The sequence below is a fragment of the Hippopotamus amphibius genome, chromosome 8, assembly GCF_030028045.1.
Source record: "Hippopotamus amphibius kiboko isolate mHipAmp2 chromosome 8, mHipAmp2.hap2, whole genome shotgun sequence".
In the NCBI taxonomy this organism is placed as follows: Eukaryota; Metazoa; Chordata; class Mammalia; order Artiodactyla; family Hippopotamidae; genus Hippopotamus; species Hippopotamus amphibius.
The window spans coordinates 99,481,744-99,507,194 of NC_080193.1; the positions used below are offsets into that span (position 1 = coordinate 99,481,744).

The 25,451-nt window shown below is 46.2% G+C and overlaps 1 protein-coding gene across 4 annotated transcripts in view; it reads right to left on the reverse strand.

Annotated features, from left to right (window-relative positions):
- NRP2 (neuropilin 2) overlaps positions 1-25,451 on the reverse strand; it is a 112,931-nt gene that overhangs the window by 16,176 nt on the left and 71,304 nt on the right. The window contains exons 13-16 of one of the 4 annotated variants that reach the window (XM_057744369.1): positions 17,544-17,806; positions 15,892-15,988; positions 14,722-14,742; positions 2,085-5,534 (exon numbers count right to left, since the gene is read on the reverse strand). In XM_057744369.1, coding sequence (XP_057600352.1) covers positions 5,254-5,534; positions 14,722-14,742; positions 15,892-15,988; positions 17,544-17,806 — 662 coding nt within the window. In that variant the 3' untranslated portion in view covers positions 2,085-5,253. Of the gene's footprint in view, positions 1-2,084; positions 5,535-14,706; positions 14,743-15,891; positions 15,989-17,543; positions 17,807-25,451 lie in introns of those variants that run through there. The other 3 variants (XM_057744368.1, XM_057744367.1, XM_057744366.1) reach the window with 3 other exon arrangements.

Here is a 25,451-nt window from a genome sequence, read left to right on the forward strand (position 1 = left end):
CTCCTTTTCCTCTGGTTGGATTTGTTTTGTTTTCTTTGGGCTGCAGTTGAAGTGGATGAAAGGCAAATTACAGCTGCAAGGGCCCCAGTGATGCACACAATCAGAGAGAGAAAACAAGCCGCACCTACAGATCTGCAGTTCGGCTCAGATGTGGAGCCCATAACGCGGAAAAACTAAAACTTAAAAATGAAGCTTTTTTCATCAGAGATTACAGAAAGGCCAACAACGTTTGTGCAAAACAACAGCCGAGTCCGTGAAGAGAGGTGATGAAAACAAACCCAGGGCCACAGCCGACTGGCCGGGCTGCGGGTATCTGGGCCAGGAGGGCAGTGTCTTGCTTCAATCGCAAGAACGCACATTTAAACCATCATAAAAGGCCAGGTAGGAGCCAAGACAGACCATACTGGGCCTTGACATCTGGTGTTTATGATCCATGGAAATGCAGTTTCTGTAACATTTATGCTTGGGTTAGGTCTGAAATACCATACTGATAACAGTGCTGTTTGACGCCCAAGATTAGAATGGTAACAGCCTGCTCTTTTGAGGAAGAGAGAGTGCGTATGGAATTAGCCTTGGGATCAGAACCAAGGGAAGAAAAACAATGATGAAACTCTCAAAGGTGGCTCCAAAAACAGCAATGCTAACGAAGCATAAGTGAGGGCTAATTTAATTCACTCTGGCAAATTCGGTCCCAGGCTAGCTCATGAAAATGTTGACTGAGCCTGGCTCTTTGCTGGAAATAAATGCTTTTGAGATGCTTTCACTTCATCCTTTGCTAATGGGAACAAATGGTTTTAAGGATAGCCAAATGTTATGTAGACAAAATGGGTACTGACACTTGTCATTAGAGGAACAAACAATGCTCTAATCATGGACATTCTGCTCTAGTCTCCTGCAGAGGACAGACAGTGACATCTATACTGAGCCATCTGTACTGACAGTGCTTCCTGTAAGACCTGAAAACCCAGAAGCCCGTTTCCTTCAGCACTGCTTGGGAAGGTTTATAGCTGTAAAAAGGACTCCTTCCTGGATCTAGGTTTAGATAGGAAGAAAAGCAGGATTCTGGCAGAAATAAGATCTCCTGGACATGCCCCTTTTCTTGGGACCTTGAAGGATGTTCTCAGACTCTGAGGAAGGCTCCTGAGTTGATGAAATGCTTCTAATACACCCCACGAATAGGGTGTGGTGGAAAATTCTTCCACCACCTCTTTTGACCACCATCTAGAAACACTGAATATCTGGGAGGCTGTCTTTCCTAGATTTTTTGCCCCTAATATCCCTCTGATAGAAATATTTTATATAGCTACATCACTAACTACTCAAGAAAGAGAAGCAAAAGAAAAATACTCCTCAATAAGATCTGGCTTTTTGAGTAAGTTTCCCCAAGTCCCTCGCCTCAAAATTTTTATAGAATTTTCCTTTCATAAAATGTCCCACCATGATATTTCCAGGTTCACAGTAATCATATAATTATCTTCATTACTTGCTCCAAAGTCTGGAATATCTTTGAGTCCTGAACATGCCACAAGTTCCCGTTTTGTCTGGGAAATTACTCATAAATTAGAGAGCAACGTCCCCATGGAAGTAATAATTTGGTGGGCAAGGGGTAAGATGTCACCAATTCTTCTCCAAAGGAAGCTATCTGTCTCTGCAGAGCTGAGTACATGATTCAGCTTCCCTGGTTCCAGGCCCCCCCCCCCCCCCCGGGGCCCTTTGAAAGTAGAGTCCAATCTCCAGGGATTTGCCATCAAGAGAAATTTTGTGGAATCACATTGAGTAATTTAGCACTTAGCAACTTTTGCAAAATCCCACACCAATCATAAAAGTTGGCTCAGCTGCACAAATTGGATAAGACTCCTAACAAGCAGTAATAAAAATAAAAGAAGGAGAAGCTGGCATTCAGCCTCAAGGAGAAAACCCACCTACCTCCCACAGAAATGCCCTGTAGCTCAGAAGGTGATGTGTAAACTTCGGAAACATCAGTATGTTCAAAGCCTACATTTCAACTTTGTTCTCAAAAGCCAAGGTGAAAAAAAAAAAAAACCCCAGATGTTTGTATAAAAATATTATCATTTTATTACATTCCACACAATACATTTTCAAATAGTTTCCAACGTCCACAAGTTATTTTGACACACAGGCAACTGAGCAATGCAAGAGATGTCACAGTTACAGGGTGAGGGGATAAGAATAGGAAGTAAAAATCTTTACGTTTTCTTGTATTGTTGTTGTTCTTTGGTAACTTTCAATTATTTAGGTGTTTACTTGCCTGCTAGTTTTATTTTCAAAGACAGGATCTTCTTACAGATGGGGGTATCAACCTCAGAAATCTTATGGAATTTCCTATCCTATTCTGGCTTTAATCCCAAAAATGTGGGACAAGGGAAAAGATAATTTATTTTCAGCATTCTGTTTTGTCAATGGCCATGCTATGATCTTTTTTTTTCCCCTGCCTTCACTGGCAATTAGGGGACAGCAATTGCTAGCATAATACCAAGGAAGGGATTTTTACCCCAGAGGTAATGGTTTCCCTCCTGGAGCTGTTAACATGAAAGCTCTACTAAGGCAAAAACTTTACCGGCCCGAGCTAGACCTTCAATTCCTTCATTCATTTATTTTTAATAGTTGCTATCACCTTTTTGTCTTCCAAGAAGCAACTCTAAACATGCATGCATGCATTCACCTGTCCAGACTATTTTTCTTAGAAGAGAGGGACACTTCCCTCCTTTCACCAAATACAGAATTTTGCTTTTTAAAGCTGCAAGGCATGACATTTTATAGAAGAGCTGCCGTTTTAGCATAGTACCTGGATAATACCATGAAAGTTGCTGGGGCCGAGAGAGCAGAGAGAGACAGAGAGAGAGAAGCGTGACATCCCCAGCTGAAGTACATCATGGGATTCACAGAGATTTGAGCAGTCTCATATTCTCAGCAACAGCATGTACATAAAGATGATGCCACATGGGGCACCAGATAAAGACGCAGCAAATTCGCAAGGTTGTTGTCATCTGCTTTTAAAGAAGGGAAATCCTCAAGGGTGTATGGTAACTCAGTTGCTACACTGGCTGGACTTTCCAGGTGTAATTTCCTGACACCATGCCTCCATGGGGCGCCTATGGGGATGTCAGTCATTTCAAGGGAATGCCTGACCCCAAATGCATCACTGGATACAGACACCTGAGATAAAAAGCCCTCAGTGATTGGCATGGAAGTCATCACAAGGTATCCATGGTATCCCGCTGTCCCTCCTCCCTCTCCTCATCTTTCTTTCTCCATCTTCAGCTGGGGTAAGACGCTTCTTGAAATCTCAAGGTAGCTCATGCTCTAGCCTTTCATCTTTTTTCTTGGCAGGGCTGCTGTGGTTGGGACAGACTAGCTCTTTGAAATAGAATAAGAGTGGGAGAGCACCATTCTTTCAGAAGCATGAAACAAACCAGATGCGAAAGTGAATGTGTGTGTTGGAGGGATCTATGTGGATATTCTGAAAGAATGCTAAGAGTCTATCTCTCTCAAGCAGCCGGAAAAAAAAAATCATTAGTATTTTGTTCTCAGAAGGTACCTGGAGGCTTTCAGCCCAGACAACCATCTTTGGAGAGAATCTTACACTTCCCTAGTGGATTCCTAGCAGGAAGGTGAGAAATAAACAACCCCAAGGCTGAGCCCCAGTACACTTAGAATATTGTTAAAATATGCATTTTCTATCAATGAAATTGACTTCATTATTGAATCGATCCTTCATGCAATATCATTAGGCAATTTATCTCTAATATCCCTCTCCCTGCGTTGCTTAGAGAGGACAAATGGGCAGCAACAGATTTATCTTCGTTATACCTTGTCCTGATGATGCAGCAATATCTGGAAATGCCAGGCCAGCCTATGAGGGTGTATTTGCCAAATACCATGAGTGCTTTAAGGGGCAGTACATTGGTACATTTTAAAAAATGGTAATTTTTTATTCTCATTCAAATAAGCAGGTGAACAGCCATATATTTTAGTGGCTGTAGATTCAGGCACACATTAACACCATGAAAGGAAAGCAAAGGACCCCTTTTCCCCCATATTTTACAAATTCTATTACAATGAGCATTACCATACCAAAGGATACGTTTTGTAACCTTCTTACTCTACCCCATCCCAAGCCGGGGCACCATGAATGCCCCGGGGCGGGCGGGGGGGGTGGGGGTGGGGTGACGAGGTTTTTTAAAGACAACATTTCAATCCTTCCTTCTCCTCCATCTCCTCCTGCTCTCAACAGGCTACTGCTTTTCCTACATCAGTCTCAGATCTGTTATTCTCTATGACTTATTCCAAGATTGGACTTAACCAATAAAAGCTAAACATTCATTATGAACTTCTCTTTTATAAGGCAACATGAGACAGATTTGCTTCAGGGCTGGAAGTAGAGAGGGTTCCACATGCACCCAATGGCTGTTATCATGTGACTTCAACGATGCCCAAGACAGGACAAGAGGTCATGTCTGAGTGCAGTGGAGGAAACTTCCTCTTAGGTCAGGTGGATTGGGCATGGGGATAGGGATGGGAGGGGCCACATTTCTTTTCACGTGGCTTCTAGTTTTTTAGGTACCCGGAGATGACAATGGTAGCCAACAGAAACCCAGCCAGAGCGAGATAAGGCAACAAAAAGCTTCAACCTCTTCTCCAAGTAAACAAAACTAGTACAGTATATTATTTTCTGGAACATGTACCCCCGGAGAAGTAACACAAGAGTTAAAGGGGGCCCTTTCTGAACACGCCCACACACTCCCCCCCCCCCCCATGAGCCAGTCTCTCTCTCACACCCACGCACACACAGAGCTATTCACAGGCGCAAATGTATACTATGTACAAACACACAGATCCGGGTTTCCCCTCAAGTCTCCTGGCAGACTGCCCACTGAGAGGAGGAGGGATGGATAAGGCAAGGGGAAGAAACAGGGAACCAGTCTCTGGAAGGGAACCAGCTGAGCCTTGAGCTGTGAAGTGCTTAGCGTGTATCTCTTCTCGTATTCCAAGATGCAGCATTAGAGTTGGGGTTGGTTGATTTGGAATCAACAAAAGGAAAACAAACAAACAAACAAACAAAAAACCCAAGGAGAATGGTCGGGATGGATACAAGCGCACAGGGTTTGGGCCCCGAGAGAGAGATGTCTGAGCGTTCACACAGAGACTAGGCGAGGAGAAAAAAGTGCAAAATCGAGGCAACGTGTTTGCAGTCTTTCTTGTTTGTTTTGGGTGCCGTCCTTGCTTCTGCCCTCAGCAGTGCGAGCTGCGGTCTTGCTCTAGTTTAATGGTTAGGGTGGGCTCCACCGCCAGAGGGGCCCCGTTGGTGTAGTGGGAGGTTTTGTAGGTGATGGAGTGATCGGTCTTCTTGGCCGCATAGCGGAACCGGTGGTAGTGGAGCACCAGGGCCAGCGCGACGGAGACCAGCACCAGCACGGCGCCCCCGGCGGCCATAACGTAATACCAGTAGGCTGGGATGGGCTGCACGGGCACCGTGTCCACTGTGGGCTCGGTCCCCGGTAGGAGGGTGCCCCCTGGTGGAGAGACACAGAAGAGTGTTGCTAGGCTGAGAGCATGCAGACTAATCCAAAAATTAATTAAAAAAAAAAAAAAGGAAAAAAGAAAAGAAACACACACATGCTTTGGAGTGAATAGGGAAGGGGACAGGGGAATAAGATGGTACTGAGTACTTAGTGTGTGCCAAGCACTTTTCAATGATTGATATTATTTCCTAATTACAACCCTGTGAGGTAGGTACTGTCAGACCCATTTTACAGATGAGGAAATAGAGGCTCAGAGAGGTTAAATGAATGGTTACACAACAAGTAAGTGGTAAGTATGGTATTTAACCAAGAGCTGTATAACTCCAAAACTTTTCTTCTTTCTGTTAAACCACCATTACTCTATAATATATAGAATCATTATTTCACACACATCACACACACACACACACACACACACACACACACACACAGGAATACATGCAAGTACGTGGTGCTGAAATGACTTCTGGGATTCCATAGGGCTGATTTTCCAAATGGGTAGAAATACACTATTTGGTCTGGCTGGCCAGCATTCTCAAACCATGTATTAATTAGGCTGGCTAGACTTGAAGGGGAATTCCACTTTGGTTTGCCAAGGCTTCCATGCCCACTGAAATCAGCGTGGTCTTGTCTAAACAGGTCAATTACCACTGTCAAGCAATGACTAATGCATCTTCATATTTTTAATTGAATGGAGGATTTTAAAAACTGATTGGAAGGATGTTGCAACCAAGAAATGTGGGTGCAAAATGATAGTAGGTGTGTGAGAGCAGGGAGTGAGTGAGAGCCAAGAGAGGGAGCCCATTCTAATCAGAGAAAAGATAGAGGAGGGAAGAGAAGCTAGCAGAGGATTTAGAAGGCAACCACATTCACCGGCCAGGCTCTGGTTGCTATGGAGATGATGTGGTAGATTTAAGCCCAGGGTAACTCTGGGGAAAGACTGGCTAGAGTCCCACTTGATGCAAAACAGCGCTACAACTTGATTCTCCCAACGATTTACATCCGATGAGAATCTGGCCCAGAATGGGACTAGGAGCTTTTGAGCTTGCCAAAACCAGACATGATCTTTACTTCTGAAAAATGATGTATGCTTAACCTACGAAAAATTCCTCCCTAGCTGCCAACATCAAGTAGTGGTGGCCAGAAAGATGTATCCTCTCTATCCATGGGATAGCCCAGGTGGGAGCCATGGGCAGGAGGTGCTGCTGCCTTCTCCGTGCACCATTGGTCCTACTCTGTGGGTGGATCTCTGCTCAAGATGCGGACAAGGCTCATTTACATTTTCATGCCTCCCTTACAAGACCCTCAAGCTGAAGAACTCCTTCTCATCTTGGTTTCTACCTTAGGGTATGCACCAAGAAGCCTCTCCATAAATGCTCGTGATTAAAAGATTGAACTGAGGCGAAGACTCCTATTTCTGAGTCCGTGTTTGCCAACTCCTGCAGCCCGAACCCCAGAGCACCTCTCTTTGATTTGGGGAATAGCTGAGGGGTGAGTCAGACCTTCTGATGTCTTCTCAGAAGTGCTAGAAAACTGAGAGCCTTTTTCTTGGAAAATCTGTCAGAGCCTGCCTACCTTCCCAGCTCTTCATCACTGGTGCCTCTAGTTTTAGAGGATCTCCTTCTGCCAAGGTGCATCAGAAGTGCCGCGTGGTTGGAGGAGCTGTGACAAGGATGTGTCACCCGGTATACACTCTGGTGGCTGCAGCCGCAGCCCCTGGGGTAGAAAGGACCCCAGAATCCCAGGATCTCCACCAGGCTCCTGTCTACGTCGTCTTCTTCATTTACCTCCTACTCTATTTTTATTTATTGCGAGACCATTTCCATCTTTTAATAATTTCGTTACTGTAGCTGAGAAATCTCCCTTCCTCCCTCCCTTCCTCTCCTCCCTCCCTCTCTCTCTCTTTGTGACCATATTGAAAATTATGCACAGAAACAGAGAGAAAGAGAAAGCAAGGCACTGACAACGACTCCTTGAAATGGCCAGCTCAAGAGTCACAGGGAACTGGTGTCAACTCATTATTCAGGTCACCAAGAGAATCTGCTGCCTGGCAACCATCCTGCCGTTGGATTTTCACGCGGGCTCAGAAGAATGCACGAGAAACAACAATGTGTATGGGGATGGGCTCCACGTTTCTCCAGGCCACCTGCCTCTCCCCAAAGGGTGTCCTCGGGTCCGCCTCTGATTTCGATTTGGCTCCGCGGTGAGACCCACCCTCTAATGAGGCTGCGGCTCACCCGTGAGAGGAAAGGAAGGCGGTAAATCCACAGGGATTAACTTCTCCCTCTGAAGCTCCTGACCAGACCACAAAGCAAAGGCACACGTTGCCGTCAAGCAGAAAATGGTCACAACTGCGCACATTCCCACCATCGCCACGTAGTCTCAGTTCAAAGGTTTGCTCTCCCTCAGCCAAAATGCTGGTTCTCAACATTAAATACATCCCCCAGGGCTCAACACGCCAGGGCCTTCATGCGGCTCCTAGAGTGTTGCTTGTGATAGAGACAAAGTTGGGACGCAGTGGGGAGGATCTAGCAGACCCGCTGGAGAAGGAGAAATCACATTACATGGATTACAGATTCAGAATCAGCGATGGACTCCTGGCCTCAAGTTCTGCTCTGCTCTGGAAGACAGACTCCACTTTATTATAAAACCCTCTTCCCCTTTCCTGCTAACACTCCCCTCCCCGGAAATCATAGCCATGTAGAAAATTTTAGTGACAAAAGCCATTTGGTGGACACCAAATTGAATCCTTAAGCGTTTTCCTTGGACATTGGTTTGGAGAAATGAGGAAACATACCATGTGAATCTGCACTTTTAATGTTAAGGGAGTCAGAAAAAAGAGGATACACCTAACAGCTCTCCTCTCATCCTTCTCAGGCAATTTTTGATGACCTGCAGTTGGGGGCCAGTGTTTCTTAGGATGTTCTCCAGCTAAAGAGACTCAGCTCCCACAGGCTAGTGGTTTGCTGGTTTGCAGTCTGGCTCTGTGGTGTTCTTCAGGGGCTGTATGCTAAGGAGGGTGTGGTTTGCCAGTCAGAGAAAAGGAAGGTAGAGATCAATAGGGGTTAAATCCCCTTCCAAAGCACCTTCCCAGATAACAGCCACAATCCCAGGAATGTCGGATGGGTGGATGGATGGATGGATGGATGGGTGGGTGGATGGGTGGGTGAATAGATGAGTGAGTGGACAGATAAAGGGAGGAATGCACTTTGGACCTACATTCAGACTCCCTGGAAAAAATGTTGATGACCTAATGGTACCTCACAGAACAGTTATTCTTGGTAAGTGTGAGATCGTTAGTTCATACCATGCCTCTATGTCAAAAGACAAAATGGTGCCCCCTTTTGGCAGATGCTGCCTGCACCAGGTGCCAGGTTGGTGAGTGGCTGCATTTTATACCCACTTGCCACCTCAGCCATATGAAATGGCCAGACCATTGCTTCATAGCACAGGAACTGGGGCCACGTCTCCCAGGATGGGAGAAAAAATGCAGGTGACTTCAACCTTGCCCAGCGCTGGTGATGTGCTCACCTGAATGTCTCCTTTGATTGTTCTAACTTCCCCCACTTACATACCTTGTTTTCCCCCCAACTGAAAAATGCTTTCAATGCCTGTTCTATTTTTCATTAATTTCCACCTTTTAATTCTCCATAAAGTTTTCTCATCGTGTGAGATAATGAGAAACAGAAATTTAAATAGTCCATCACGCTACGTGTATTTGCAAGGTTGAGCAGGCTTCCACCTGTGAATGTTCTGAGCCCCCTGGAGAAAGAGGCGATGTGCAGGTGGAGAATTTGAATTCTGAGACACAATAAATTCAAAGAAGCCATGCATGGGAACATAATAAGGAAAAAAAATTACACAGGAGGTAGGTTCCTTCCATTCCTATTGTGCAAGCTGGGTTCCTGAATTAATAAGCAGTTGGAAATGTGGCCATAACTACAGGTATAATGAGTGGACACTTTCCGGGTGCTGTGCATTGGGCCATACGGTGAATCATCTTCATTCCTCAAGACTCTTAGATAGAAGAGCTGAGAACCTGTGCAGATACGTGATTTTCTCCCCATTGCCTGGAGAAGAATTGAGGACATGGGTGGGGGCACCACACAGTGAAAACCTGGAGATGGCCCGGAGCCCTCAGAGGAAGCTCACGCCCTGGGAAGTGGCAGGGTCGGGACTGGAAGCACGTGGACCAAGTCCTCCCACGGTCAGATAACCAAATCTGGCTCACTGCCTATTTCTGTGTATTTTGGAGCACAGCCACCTTCATTACATATGGCTTATGGCTGCTTTTGTGCTACAGCGGCAGTGAGTACAGGCGACACAGTGTCATAAAGCCCAACTATCTGCCCTTTTACAGAAAAAGTGTGCAGACCCCTGTTCTAACCATGTAGAGGTGGAGCAGGAAGCAGCCCTCTCCCTTTCTGTCTCTTACTTCTGTCTGACTCTGTCTGAGGACTCTGTCAAATTCTCACTGAATCACCAAAAAGAGAAAGCATCTCCTAAGTTTACAAAATGTCCTCCAGATCTGGAGGAGTCACCCAGGTTTCCAAAAGAAATGTTTCAAAAGACACCAAAGGAAATCATCTTTCTCAGAGGGGGAAAAAAAGGCCCATTGCAAATCAGAAGTGTTTCAGGCCTGGCCTGTCTGCAGTCTTTTGTGTATAGGTTGAAAACGAAGAGCTGGTGAAGGGACATTTCAGATCAAAGATTTATTTAATTTGTGAAATTAAACAAACAAAAGAGAAGGTTGGCTCCTCTAGAAAAGTTTACAGAAGGGAGTCAAAGAATGTGGTCACGCCCACTGATCTGTTTGGAAGAAGAATGTAAAAGTACAAAATCTCCCTGTGAAATGACTCTTTTGGTTTGCCTTGCAGGCGGTGTGTGTGGGGATCCCCAGAAGGTTTCCACTAGGTTAGCAGGAGCCCTGCTGCTCCCCCACATCTGTCTAAAATCCCTCGAAACTCAGATCCGTGGCTGGCTGACGTCTCGGACGTTTGCCCTCTTTTTGGTGACACTTAAGCTGCTTCTTTTAAACTAAAGGCTTGTCCTTTCTCTTCCTGGAGAGAGGAAAAGTCAGCGAAAAAAAACTCCTTCTCCCCTTAGAGAAACTGATATTGGCAGTTGTTTAGATGAATGGTAAACTTGCAGGGGGATGGTGTGTGAGACCTCTGTGACGAGAGAACTGCACAAAGGATGCCTAGTCGTCCGCTCAGGAGAGCAGGAGCAGCCAGGCAGTGAGTGGTTCACGCACATCTCACCTCCAGGCTTCCCAGCTCAGCAACACCTAGCCCTGATCTGGCAGCTGGGGATGTCATGGGGAGGGGGGCCGAGAAGAAGGAGTCACACCCCACAGCTGCCTATCTGGAGCCCTGGCAGGGTTTAGGAATACTTCTCTGCCTTTCAACAGAGGATTACTGCAAGAACGCCATTTAACCCTCACTGTGTCTCGAAAGTGCTTCTAGTGGAGAGAGCCGTGGGAAGAAGGGATGCCAAAGAGAGAGGGAATTTGAGGCCAACCCCACGTCCTGTGCCCTGGGATGGGGGTCATTACACTGGGGGGTGGGGCAAAGCCTTGGGGAGGCAGACTGGGGATGAGGGCAGGGATGGAGAGATAGGGGTGGGAAATGGGGGAGATGGGCCAGTTGGTACCAAACAAACGGAACGGAAAACCTGATGCATAGGGTCAAACCCCAGCCAGCTCTGTCATTAGCCCAAAAGGGGCCCCCTCTATGCCCAGGAGACAGCCTGTGCTGTCCACTTCCTCCTGGTTTTACCCGGATGAAAATTGCAGAGGCCTGCACAAAGCGAGACCCAAGAGATGGGCCCGATGGCCCTCGGACCTGGTCTGAGACATAAAACCCACATTCACAGCCATGAACAGGAGCTACTGATGTTCCTTTTAGCATCCTTCTGTGGTAGACGCAGCACTTCAGAATCCTTAACTCTCACTACTGCCTGTGCCTGGGATTTCCACGGGTCTCTGATGGGTAGGGTACCAGACTCTGTCTCTGTTCTTGCTTTGTTCAAAGCCCACAGCCTCTAACATGAATCAGAACTCTTGCTTCCACTGCGACCTGCTAAAAATAACTACCTGGTTAACAACTACAGAGCTCTGATTATGGGCTTTATATATTTTCACTGGCTTCCTCATTATTCTTTTTACTTTCATTGAAAAAAGAAAGTGTTGGTTATGAAAAAATAATCCATCACCTAAATGATACTACTTTTTGGTTCTCCCCCACCCCCGACCCTTACACACAGTTTTTCATTTGTAAAAGTTCAAATTCTAGAAAAAGATGGCAGCACTGTGTCTATAGCCAGTGCTTAAAAAAAGAAAAGAAAGAAAGAAAAAAAGAAAAGCACACCCAGGCTACATTGTTCAGAACAACAGTAAAAAGGTCTTGTTAGGCATCACATGACAACGCAGCTTATTCTTTCCCTCCTCCTCATCCCTTCTGTACATGGTTCTCTTCTTCTCCGTGGCTTGTTTCTCTTTACTACTGACTCATACCCTGGTATACAAGCAAAGTACACACACCAAGCAGAAAACACAAGGCAGTTTGAATAAAAAGAAAATGTTCCATGGCAAGAAATGAGTAAGAGGCAGAAAATGAAAGACACTTCAAAATATAAAAGATCAAGACTATCTAATACGCCCTGGTCCAGAGGCCACTTTTGTTGCATTTCCTTGAAGATTTACCTAGAATACATTGAATGTCTCTCCTAAAGAAGATTGCTTCTGTCTCATGGTTAATTTACAATGGAAAAGAAAAACAACCCAAATTCAAAAAACATACTAACAATATATATGCCTGTTGTTAATAGTGTTTCACCATCAACTTTCCAAATCCTACTTGCCCAAACCTGATTTCTCTGTTTCTCTTTCTGAGTGAACAGCCTGGTTTAATCCCCAAGCCATCCATGCCCCCAGCAAGACAGGGCTGCCGCGGCCCTGACTGGGAGACGTCAGTAGGTTAAATAGAGCGAATGGTCCTCTTTCCTCCCCCAAATGGAAGGCTTCACTCAAGGCAAAACCCAGAGGTGTCTGCTGAAGTCAGAGGGGCCTCAGCCCAATAGAAGCCTCCCTGGCCCTGCGTTCATCTGGCTACCAAGTCAGAATTCCATGTAAAACTTGCCAATGTAATCAAAACTGTCCATTCTCAACTCCCATCCTGCTCTGGACTCCTCAGTCAAGTCTCTGCTCCCCACAACTTGGTTTCCTCCTTCCAAAGAGGCCTGTTATTTCCCAAGACAGTAGCTGTGGGCCAATCCGTGCCACTTGTGGGCTGTCCTTGCTTAACCCCCAAACCAGACCATCGGGAGTGCGCTGGAAATTCTTACCTTTGAGTCCCTAAGTCCTGTGTTTATTTTGGCTAAATGAGCACTGCGGCTCTGAGGATATTTTATTTATATATATATTTTTACAAGAGAACATGACTGGCCTGTGAAAGCTCATGGTAAACACTGCCTCCGGGACAGCACATGTGCCCTGGTTTGTTTATTCTCTTACGGAAGCAAAGCGCTTAGCCACCGTGCCTGTCAGGCATAGACCCACACATGCGTACTCATGCAGCCCAGTGTCCGCAGTGGAGCTTGAAAGCCTCTAACCAGCCTTTCCTGGGAGCTTGGAGTCTCAACAATCAGTAAAAGTCATGTGAAACAACAGAAGCAAGTTTCGCGTCCCCAACATCAACATTACCTTGGGTCCCGAAAGTTAGAACTTGAATTCAACTGTAATCCAAGCCGTTCAGTTTTGATCTCAGCTTTCCTTCCAATACTTTCCGATTTGCATTAACGTAAATCTCACACCCGGGGAGCACCAACAAATGCACGTGAATACTCTTAATACTTTAAAATGTGCAGTGGGGAGTGGGGATGGGTTCAGGCAGGCAAGGAAGGGTGAGGAAGAAAGAAACGGTATTCTATATAGGTCTGCCCGTCCCCATTCTTCTGCCCTGTTCCTCATCTACTGTCTTAGAGCTGTGGGTGAGGAGTGGCAAAGTGGGCGAGAAGATTTGGAGTCAGAGAGCACATCTAGGTGGCAAACGAGGAATTCATCTCTTTCCAGCCAGGAGCTGGACAGATTAATGGGAGTGAAGATGACGAGTCTAGACTTCAGATGTAAAAATCACTTCCCTTATCTCTGAAATGCTGTCACCTGTGGGGTTAAGGCCAGCCAATGCAAACAGGGCACAGAAACCCTCATGTCTGTTTGCATAAAATAGGTTCTGTCACTAGGTGAGGGTGAGTGTCTCTGAGTGCGCTTTTACACCCGGGCCAACTCAAGTTAAGCATTTATAGAGTGGCTTCTAAATGCTTAGCACTGGAACCCAGGGGGAAGCAGTTACAGTGTCAACCAAGAGGATTACAAAGAGGGTGAAATGTGAAATCCACGGCATTAAACAACACAGACATTAGCATCCCCAAGTTTGGAGGTCGTTCTTCCCTCTCTGGATAAGGCGAGCGTCTCACATTCCTCTTTCTTTGCTCTGCTCTCTATTTACTTCTTTTAGGGATAAAATGTTCTTTTCTGCTTTTCAGTCCTGTATTTCAAGTGCTCTAACTCCAGTCACCAAATGAGCCTCCTTCTTCTCTTACTCAGACACAAGCTCCTGAGTTCTGCAAGGCTCCCCACTTCGGATTATCATTCCTTGTGTCTTTCCCCTAACTTTCTTCCCTCACAAAACTGCTCACCAGTGTACCTCACTGAGGGTTAATTGAGACCGCTGCCTTGGTACCCTGTGACTGGAAAGAAACCATCTTCAGGCGAAAATAAATCATTGCCACCTCATTTCACTTTTAATTTAGTACTGACTTTTTTTTTGTTCAGTCTCCCCACAGCCTCTCCTTTCTCACCACTCATGCATTTTCAACCTCATTGCTCTCCGTTGGACAATGCAAGGCTGAAAGGTTTATCTGTAACCTATTTGTCTCTATTATAGGTTTCTAAACTTTAATTAAAGAAGAGACGGTGAGGATCTCAATCCCCCTTTCCCCTCACCTACAGGTGTTGTTGGCGCCACCTAGTGGTGATAAGGTGTGGCATCTATTTGCTCTTGTGAGCCTTGTCAAATTTGGAGGTTTATTGCCTCCACCAAATCCATATACGTGGAGGGAAGGAAAAGGCATGCAGAAATTTACAAAGAACTTTTTTTTTTACCTTTAAAATTCTCACCTGCAAAAGCTGAGATGGGTTCTGGAAAAAAAAAAACAGAAAAGAATTTGAGTTAGATAAAGGGAAAAAAATAAGGTGAACAAAAGGTATGATGAAGATGAGCTTCCTCCAGCTTTTTTATACTATCCCACGGAAAGTATCCCATGTCCTCCACATGCTCTAGACCATGTCTAACACATCATCATCATGGGGGCCGGGTGGGTGGGGAAAAGATTCTCAAAGTTGCTTTGGAACAAAAAGTCCTTTATAGAGTAATGGGTCCCTGAAGCATTGTAATCAGTCACTTACCACTGATTACTTTCTCAGAGCCTGGATTACTGTTAGATGCCTGGGGCCCCGAGAATTGCCTGAGGGGACGAGGGCAGTCCCAGGTGCTTCTGACATCATCAGGCACACACCACCTGTGACCCACGTGCCAAGAAAAGCACTTGACGAATTATTACAGTCACTCTGAGACTGAAAATAAGTCTCATTCCTTCTCAGGATTTCCTCTTGCTTTTGGGAATGTCCATGGCTCTGCTGCGCCCATGGGGGTGAACTAGGCAAAATGTGCGCATCTCAGGTGGGCTGACTGCTCAGAGCTCTGTCCAAGGTGACAGTGTCCTTCCTATGCTGGTCACCTGGCGTGCAATGTTTAAACTTACAACTTTAGCATCTTGGGCATTAGAGATATTCACTTCAAAGCAAAATCTAAACTCTTACTTCACATGCCATAGCTTGCTCTGCAATTCATTCATGTAAAGGAACTACTTGGGTAATTGTGTTATCACTCTGATATAATATATGTACTATTTTTGCTCACCAGTGAGGGCTTCCATTAAATCCATCAAACCTTTCCAGCATGTAATTCTGACTGGCAGTTGCTCTTGTTCTCTAGCATTTTCTTTGCTAAAAGCTGGAGTCTGAAGATGGGGTCTTGGCACCCTGAATCTTTATATACTTAGTGCATGTCTATTTCTGAATGGGAACAGGGATATAAGACTTCACCTCATCTCACACCTCTCCCATCCTGAATGCAGCCTAAGCTATAATTGCACTCACACCTCGCCTCCCGCATAAACTGGCGCTGCCCCACCCACTGGGTAACAGCTGTGTTTGAAAATGATGTGCTGCCTCCTCTTGTACATCCCAGCCCTTGGAAGAGCCACGAAGAGACAGATATTCACGTACCCATACAGTTCTCCAGCGGGACATCGGTGCTTATCCGAATGTCATCAATGGCAATTTCTCCCGAACGCCCTTTTCCTATAACTCCCTCAAACACAATCTAGAAGCCAGAAGAAAAAGAGCCATGGTTAACTGAGCTTCCTCGTCCAAACAGCGCAAAGATTTCCAATTATCTGTTAACTGCAGCTTAAAATGTGCATGTGTGTATGCATGCTTGTGCGCACACACATCACTGCACCTGGTACACATCTGTTGACCACATGGCTATGGTGCTTGAAATCTTAATTTAAAAAGACTTGGTTCAAATCAGATGCATATTTGAGGGGATTAAAAAACACATATATAACAAAGTGATGGATATTGTTGTCCAGTATCAGAATATATTGACTAAAAGGACTATAATCAGAGCATGTTTAATGGAGAGCTGAAATTTTCCTAGCCATTTTTAATTTTTTTTCTCATAAATCTTTCAAATGCCCAATCCAGGTATTTGGAAACTCAGAGGACATGAGCAGCTCGGGGTAAGGTGAGAAATGTAGTGTGCACGTTTGAATCGCCTTGGGGGTAATACTGTCTTACGTCTCCATTATTATAGCTAGCAGGGAAGTGATTTTCCTTCACCACAAGTTTACTGAGCACCTACTATGTCCCAGGCACCATGGCAGTTACAAAACCTAATAAGACAAGACCCTCTGCCCAGAAAATCTCACCATCTAGTGGACGAGACAAAAATGCCAACAGGTACTGGCAACACCGTACTTGGAAGTTTATAAGTGGGGAGGCAGGTGGAGGTGGGGAGGGACTCAGGCTGCCCTACAAGCCCGAGAGCAACTGCAGGCTGCACACAGGAGCCCCTCTGCTCCGTGGTCTCCATTCAGCCCTCACTCTCGCCGTCCCCAGGTTCTCTCTGCAAACGAGCACATGTCCTCTGGCAAGCTGAGCGAGCAGTTGGCTGCCTCACCAGCCATCTGTTGCTGTTTCTCGTCTGGGGAGGAGCAGGTTAATGCTTTGGCTGGTTCGCAGTCACCTCTTCCACAGTGTGCCTGCTCCTACCCAAGTTTCAGCCCCAGCTGCGCATACCCATCTGTGCCTCGGGCTCTTGCTCTGTGGGGCAGAGATAATAGAACTCAACTCCTGGAGCTGCCGGGAGAGAAACCACTCACTCAGGAGTCTCTCTGCTCTGCTGGCCACTGAGCACCAACAGCGACCCTCCCCTCCCCGTGTTCACAGTTGCTGGGACAGGGCTGGGAGGCTGTGTCCCTCTCCTCCTCGGAGTCTGAGGCGCTCCACAGGCCTCCTCCCTTGTGTGTGGAGGGTTTGTTTGTGTTTATTTCCCTGGCTTCTGCGTCCCTTTGTCAGCCTACCTGATAGCAATCTAAAATAAAATGGAGAGAAGAAACATTTGTTGGAGAAGATTTCAGCAATGCAAAAGGCGATAGGAGGAACAAAGAACCAAGTCTGGGTGTAGAGATAGGCACGTTCTGAATAACAAATAAGAGTGTCATTTAGTTGCCATGGCAACGCGAGAAACACAATGAAAACCGCGGCGCTTAACCGCGTTCCCTAATGATGAATGGGCACGGCCCTTTGAAATATCGGAACACAGATCACAACGATCCCCCGGATCTCCGCACCGTCTCCCGGCGCCACCCCACCTGGTACTCCATGTCATAGCTGGGCAAGATGATCCGTCCGTGTTTCCACTCGCCGCCCTGGTCCTCGCGGATGCCCCAGAGGAGCTTGCTCTCCTGGCTGGCCTCGCGCACCACCTGCAGCGCCACCCCGCGGCCGCCCGTGGCTTGGTACTGGAACTCCATGCACACCGGACTCCGCGGCAGGTGGACAGGGGGGCTGATGAGCCGCGCGTACTGGCCCTCTCTCCGGCCATCACTCTGCAGCCGCAAGAAATTCCTGTCATCTAGGGGAAAACAAACCCAAACAGGGGTTCCTGGTAAATGCCGGGGAAAGACACCAGCTGGCCGTTGTGGCCCCTCCCCCGGGGTAAAGCTGGGACAGAGTCTGGGCATCTTCTGTTTATTTATGAATTTGTTCTTCAGGCCTTCTGCCCCTTTCTCAGGGCTCTGGAGGCCTGTTCAAATGCTGCATTCTCTTGAAGCCCTTTCTTGAGTCTCTACATCAAGAGGGTCTTTCCTGCCTATTTCCCTGCATCACTTCTCTTGTGTCTTTTACAAAGGGCAACTGGTGCTACTGGCCTTAGGTCTTGGCTGGTTGTGCTTGTGCTTGTCTTTTCCCCCTAGATTCTGAGAGGCCAGACCCACGTTTTACTCACCATCAGCTCACCCAAAGGGCCAGTGCACTCTAATGAACTGGATAATAAAGGGGCGAGATGGCTGCTAGACCAGAGGATGTTTCTGGCCAGGTGGTTTCTGCTTCAAGCCTTTATCATCTTGGCTGGGCACTGTCCAAATGGAAGACATTTAAAACCTTCTGCCTCCAACAGTGCTACTGGATGGTGCCTGGGCTCTAGGAACTGCACCTCAGAAGCCCAGCCTCCCTGTTCAAGCAGAACAGGGAATGGTGGCTGAATAGGGGTGATTCGGGGAGCCGGAGACCCCACTCCCTTCCCTGCCCAGACTGGGGAGGCCTGAACTTGGCCTTTCTCAGATAGCCAGGCAAACACAGCCCCAATGAAAACAGGTGCTGTCATCATCACTAACAAAGGCTAAGTGTTCAGCAGAGAATACACACATATTGGGAAATGAAGCTTTCACCCATCCAGATGTTTGAAGAACATGTCTTGTGGCTGATTAGCTTTTAAATACATTGGGTACGATGTGGGAGACCGAGTTCTCATTCCTGTTGGCAGACCCCATATGTTGCAGACACAGGTGTGGGGAGGTGCACCACCAAATCCAGCTCGTGCTGGAACATTCCGGCCACCTGCTCAGAGGAGAAAATCTCACTTCCTCCTTTGGCCCTGAAACATCTTACGTTGAACACTTCTGCAAGATGGTGGGGGCACTTTTGCACCACATACCCAGCACACCGACACCTTGGGATCATGTTAATCTGAGACGTGGGCACAGAGCTTTCTTACTCCACAGGGACTGTGAACCTCCTGGGCTTGTCAGGGAAGGACAGGTGGGGACTCCAGAGCCCTGAACCAACAGGGTACTCCTGGACCACTGGTTTGCTGTTGTTATTCCTGTGGACATCACCCTTCTAGTGAGAGCAGAGCCTGTGACAGTCCTCCCATCAGCGGCCCAGAAACAGCTCCTTCCTCCCTTCCTCTTGGCCACCTCTCTTCCTCCTCCTCCTCTCCCCTAAGTCCTTTCTGGTTGGATTCTCTGAGGTTATTGCTCTAGAAGCTACCCTCCCCTGAAGTCAAATTAGACCAGTTCAGGATGCATCGCTGGGATTCCAGTTTGGGACTCCTTAACCATCCAGAACCACGTCGGTCTAATACCTCACAACGTGGGACCTCTTCAAGGCCAAAGTTAGCACAGATAAGTAGGCAGCTGTCTACAGCAGAGAATTTTAATGATGGTGATCTGCTGAGGGAGGAGACACTGGTGCCACAACCAGACACGCAAAGAACTTCTAAACCTATGCTTCTCCTATCAGATCTCATTACTACCCGTATTAATGATAATAATTATAAGTCCTATTTGCATAACGCCTTACAGGTTACAAAGCATGTTGCCATGCATTCATAATTTAATCACTGCTCTATGCTTGTGAGCCAGGTCTTATTCATCTTACTTTGCACAAGATTCAGAAACTGAGGCTCAGAAAGATTCAAGTGCCTTCTCCAAGGGCGAGAGGCTAGTGAGTTGCAGAGCTGGACTTGACTTCAGGTTTCCCCACCTTCGTGCAGTAGGCCCTTCACATCACTTGTGCCTCCGGTACCTTGTCTGGGGTCCATGTAATCAGATCTATGCTATTCAAGGCAAACTGGCTTCTCTACTGGGCACGGTTCCCTTTTCTCCCTTTACCTGTAATTCTCTGCTTCCCCCACCACTTTTGCCAGTTCTTCTCCTAACCATTCTGGTACATTTCAACATTAATTCCTCTCTTCTCTCAACAACTCAAGCATTTACTGACCGTACCACTGATTTTAACATGTTTTTAAAAAGATTGGAAGCCATTTTTCATGCATTTCAGCAGATCACGGCCCGCTGCCTTGTACTGTGATTTAACTCTTTGGTGTGTGTCTTTTCTATTGGCCTGGTTAGACTACAAGGTCCTGGCTTTACACACAGAAGGGTTAATAATGCTTCTTGCCCCTGCCCCTACATAGTGACATATGTGTGCCACTACTCGGGAAAATTTGGTTCCCATGAATGACTGAATGACAAACACATGGATAAAGAATGCTGTGAGGCTGTCTATTGGAAATAAGAACAGAGGGGGAATCCGCTGGCCTCTGGTAACCCCTCAGGTCCATATAGTCTCCTCACAATTCCCTCCCACTTTCCTGAACCAACAGCCCTTTACAAAGGTGAGGTGATTTTTTTTTTTTTTTTGAGATGCTCTGCTTTTTATTAAGGAACATTTATACTGAAATATGAGGAGGTATAAATAAAAATGCACAATAGCTTTTGCAAAGTGAATATGCCTACAATCAATACACAGATCTAAAAGCAGGATGACCCGTGGAAGCATCCAGTCCACTGAGCCCCCAGCGAGAATCCCCAAACGCTCCCATGCTCCACTCATCTCCAAGCCTTTACTGTTTCCACCTCGTATATAAAGGAAACCAGATTTCAGAGACTTATTATTCAGCCTCTTCCTTCACAGTTTCACAAATAAGACCCACTGGCTGCCTGAAAATTGCTTGGCAGAAACACTGTCACTTGTGTGAATTTACATTCTTAAGCAGCAGGGGAATCATAGCATAATGGTTAGAATTTAGTAAGTAAAATGTGTGTGGAGGTGTAAAGAGCCGGGCTGGCTGGATTTCATCCGGGTCTGTTTTATTTACCCATCCTGTTGCTAAAACTTCAGGCACGATGAGGCCAAAGGTGTCACAGACTGCCTCTCCCGGGGACCTGCGCTGGCATCCTCCCCTCTCCCTGCTCTTCCCCTCCTCTCTTCTCTCTCTCTCTCACCATAAGATGACAATCACTGTGCGTGATTTAAAGGACCCCTGGAAGACCAGGGAGTTAATGCCGGTGGCGTGCTAAGCACGAGCAGCTGAAGGATCATAATTCAGTGCTGACATCTGAGCTAATCCACTAGTTTGCAGAATCTCAAGACAAGCAGGCCTCTGAATTTCACTTAGAGAAATCATTTGTGCCCCACTTGTCTGTTAAGTGCTATGAGCTCGAGGGAAGAAAGATGATATGTAAATTTAAGGAATTAGCAGTAGACATCAGTCAGAGGGACGCTGAGCTGCAAAACGTCCCTGCCTGTCACTGAGAGAGGACTGATTAGAAGCAGGACATCATGAAGGAATGGCTTTGGCGAGGAAAAGCCCAGAGAGAGGGAGAGGAAGAGCGGGAGCGAGAGAACGGATGTGAGCTGAGCACCTTAATGTGCCAGATATCATGCTGGGGCTTTGTTGCCTTCTGTAATCTTCCCTGTGAATTAAGTATTATGTTCTCCATCTTTACCAAAAAGGAAACGGAGGCTCAGAGAGTTGAAGTCATGTGTCTCAGACCACTGCTAGTGAGTGCTGGAAGTAGGATCTGAGCCCTGACCGGACTGAGTAAAATTGCCAGAGCCTCGCCTCTCATCTGGGCTGGAATCCTAATGTTTGCTAGTCTTTTAAAGCCTCAGTCTTCCCATCTGTGAAATGGATATAATAACAGCAATACTGCATAGGGTCATGAGGAAGAGGAAATGGAAAGAGCCTTGTAAAGTGCCTTGCATACAAACAGGGACACAGGAGAAGCTCCATAAAAGCTACAATCTTTATTTCTACTACCATCAGTAAACACACTGCCTCCTGTGCTTGCCTTTTTGTTTCTTTTAGAAAGAAAAAGGGTCTGAAGAGCACCAATAACCTGGGAAGACCAATCCAAGACTCAAAGGAAGTAAGGTTTGCCTCGAGGACAGTAAAGATGTTCTCTGGAATAAGACAGTTCCCAGATCCATCCTAACCTCAGAAACCAGCCAGCCTCAAGTTGTACGTCAGACGCTGTTTACCACATGCCTTTCGCATCAATCTACAGTAGATGAAATAAAATAATACATGGCTCTGGAATGAGAGTGGGACCTCAAAAGACCACTTAGACGGGGCCAGCCCTGCCACCCAGAAGAACCATGCTGAAAACATCCCTAGAACAGCTGTCCACCCTTTGCTTTAAATTCTCCAGGAAAGGAGTTTCCATAGGCCATGCTGGCAATGTGTTTTCTGGGTCACAGCCCTAACTGTCAGAAACTTCTTAAATTCAGTTTTAAGTTTTCCTGCTGTCATTTAGACACATGTCCTCCTCCTATTCCCAATGGAGCGCAGCCAATTTCTGTCCTCTGACTTAGAAACATTTTCATTCGTGAAGCATTAAGACTCTGGTCTTTGCTTCCTCAGGAAACACAACCCTTGCCTCTTTAAATGTCCCCTTTCCAGGTCTTTGGTTGTGGCAGGTCTCCACACTGACCCTTTCCCAAACCAAGTGCTTCAGTTCTTTTAAGTCATGGCACCCATATATGTGCTGTGAGCAAAGTACATGTGCTATCAGTGGAGTTTGTTCTTCTGGAACATTCTAACTTATGGAGGAAGTATTAACAGACAGCGGCTGTTGATGACTTGATAGAGCAAAGGGTTGGCCTGGCATGGGTGGGCTACGTTATTGATTTACTTGGACTTTAGCAGAAAAGCCCTTTGGCTTGTTAAGAGGCCCCCAAACATGACAACTGACCAGCTAAGAACCAGCTCTGACTGCTGGAGGCTGTCTTGCTTTTGTAGCTGATGGCAGTGATGTCGGCAATGGATAGCTTCCAGTGAAAAAACAATGCAGGGAAATATATTTAGCTGAAAGAGAATGAAGGAAAAATGTCCCAGAGATACAATCCCTCTTCTCCCGAACCTGACATACTTGGGAGGCATTTTGCTAGGTCTTTGACTCAAAACATCTGTTGTTGCCCATGACACAGGGAAAACAATCCCACGGGAATGAACAACAGGAGTTCAAAAGGGCAGAGAGGAAGTGCAGAGGACAAGGCCATTCAGGCATCTTAACCTGCTGCTGTCTCTAGAAAGAGTCTCCTGACATTCACCTGGCAATTTACGACCACATCTGGCTTCAGCCACATGCGTGCCGGGTGATCACGTGACCGCTTCTGGCCCAACAGCAATGGAATCAATAGTGTGACACTTCACCAAACCCTAAAATAAATCACCAGTCTGATCCTCCTGGCTATCGCAAAGCCAAACACACCATCTGTCCAGCACACCCATCTCCTGGCTAGCATCTTGCCCTCCTACTAGAACAACCATCTGAAAGAATATTTAGTGCTGCAGGAGATGGAGTCTCTTTGCATAGGTCATGCTTAAAACATGAGTCAGCCCCTCAGCTGGCCTCCCAAGGTCAGACTATCTCTGCTAAGGTCCTCAAATTAACAACTGGTTAAGGGAAACATTGACTTTGAATGAACTCAGCAGGATGTTCTCAAGGTTTACAATTGACCATTTTGTGGACATTTGAGGTTTCAGGCCTGGGCTTTGCAGGAATCTATCTCGAGCTGTTTTTTTGGTATGTCAGCTTTCATGAGGGTTTGCAATCGAGTGAGTCTTGTTATCACACTGCCCTTTTATTATCAACCTACACACTCAACCAATCATGGCTTTCAGAAGAAAGGAAGAAGAGCTTCTCCTCTCTACTGCTGTCTTTTCTACAAAGTCAGAGGTCCACCTTTCTACTTTCCTTAAAGAAGGGCCTCTATGCCTTCCTTTTTTAGTTGAAGTTATTCCTCAAATAAGGCTTTCTTTCAGCCCAGCTGTTCCTGGTCTTTAATAATCTAGCCTGGTCTAAGCCCGAGAAGTTCCCATCTCCATGTGTGTAGTGGCCGTGCCCCAGCCAAGCCACAGCAACTTCTTTCTGAAGGCAGTTCAAGCTGATGCTAATCCAGGGTCTGGATTGTTTGCTGCCACTGATCCCACCTATGAGGAAGGTCTTTTGAGTTCAGAGTTGCTTCTTAATTCACAGAGTCACTGCTAACTCACCACCCAAAATCAAGCCCATTGAAAGCAAGGTGACTCATCAGTCCATTTTCACTGATTTCTTTGTGACTGTCTACGGACCATACCCACCCACACTTAATCCTCTTGTGTGTACATCCCATAGTGAATCACAGTTCTGGTCCTCCACTCTCATGGAGTTTATTCAGTGGCCCAGTCTGCAACAAAACAGCCTTACGAGACGTCAACAGGCTGACCACTTACAGCTGATGGAACAGGCGCCACTGGTAAAATTCAAACATTTCAGAACACTGCATTCTTGACTTACTCTCACTTGTTTCTGAACCCAGAGTAAAGGTTCTGGTCTCTCAATCCAATAAACATATAAATACTAGGTAGCCAAAGCTCTGTCCTTGTATAAAGGTGTACTATTCCAAATAGCCTTTGCCTGTTTTCTGTACATCGCTTCCATAATTTGAACTTACTGCATGAAGTAATACTATAGTCATTATATAAAAGGACACACATCTAGGGTGACCACACACTTGAGGATTCTGAAGCTGACCTGGCATGTACCCTTTATCTCTAGTCATCTCATTCCTGAAGATAATAATAATTATAATAATAATTACTATTATTGCTACTACTTAGTATTTATTTATTTTTTGATTGAATGAAATAGTCCCTATGCTGTCTAATGCTATGTTGCTTTCTTACTTTACTATGTTACTCACTGAGGTAGAATGACACAGTGACAAAAATACCAGGCACTGAACACTCTCACCAAGGGATCAAAGAGAAGGCACAGCCCCCAAATTTCTCTTGGTTTACACCAAACCCAGGAGCAACAGCACCAGCAAGAGCCCTGAAAGGTACTCTTCATGCCAGAAGGTACGCCAGCAGTGCTGACCAGGACCGCATCCTGTGATGATACGTGCGTTCTCTATCGGCGCCGCCCTACACAGAGTGGGTACTGGGCCCTTGAAATGTGGCTGATGTGATGAAGGAACTGAAGTTTTATCTGTGTGTAATTCTAATTAAAATTAAAATAGCCACGTGGCTGGCAGCTACCATATTAAACAGGGCAGGTCTAGACACACATGTTCCCTCTAGCATCTCAAGGAGTTTTTGCCTCGTTCCTTAAAGAGCTGAATCTGGTTTTCCTCAAAGTTCTGTTTCTGATCAATGCACTTGAGAATGTCTACAGGAGATACAGTGGCTCCCACGAGGGGAGACATTTTCTGTGTCATTGTAGTTACAGAGCAAAGGCAAAGTGCCTTCTCAGAGAACAGGGTCCTAGCTCCTCTGCAACCACCAGGGGTCACTGAGTTCGGAACAGGGTCCCCAGGGACTGGTATGAACACGCTCCAGACTTCTAAGCCACAAGCAAAGAACTAAAAAAAGAAATTCTGAGTGTCTTGAAAGACGATCTTGGAAAACAAAAACAGTGGAATAAAACCAGTGGGTGTCTTGTCAGCCT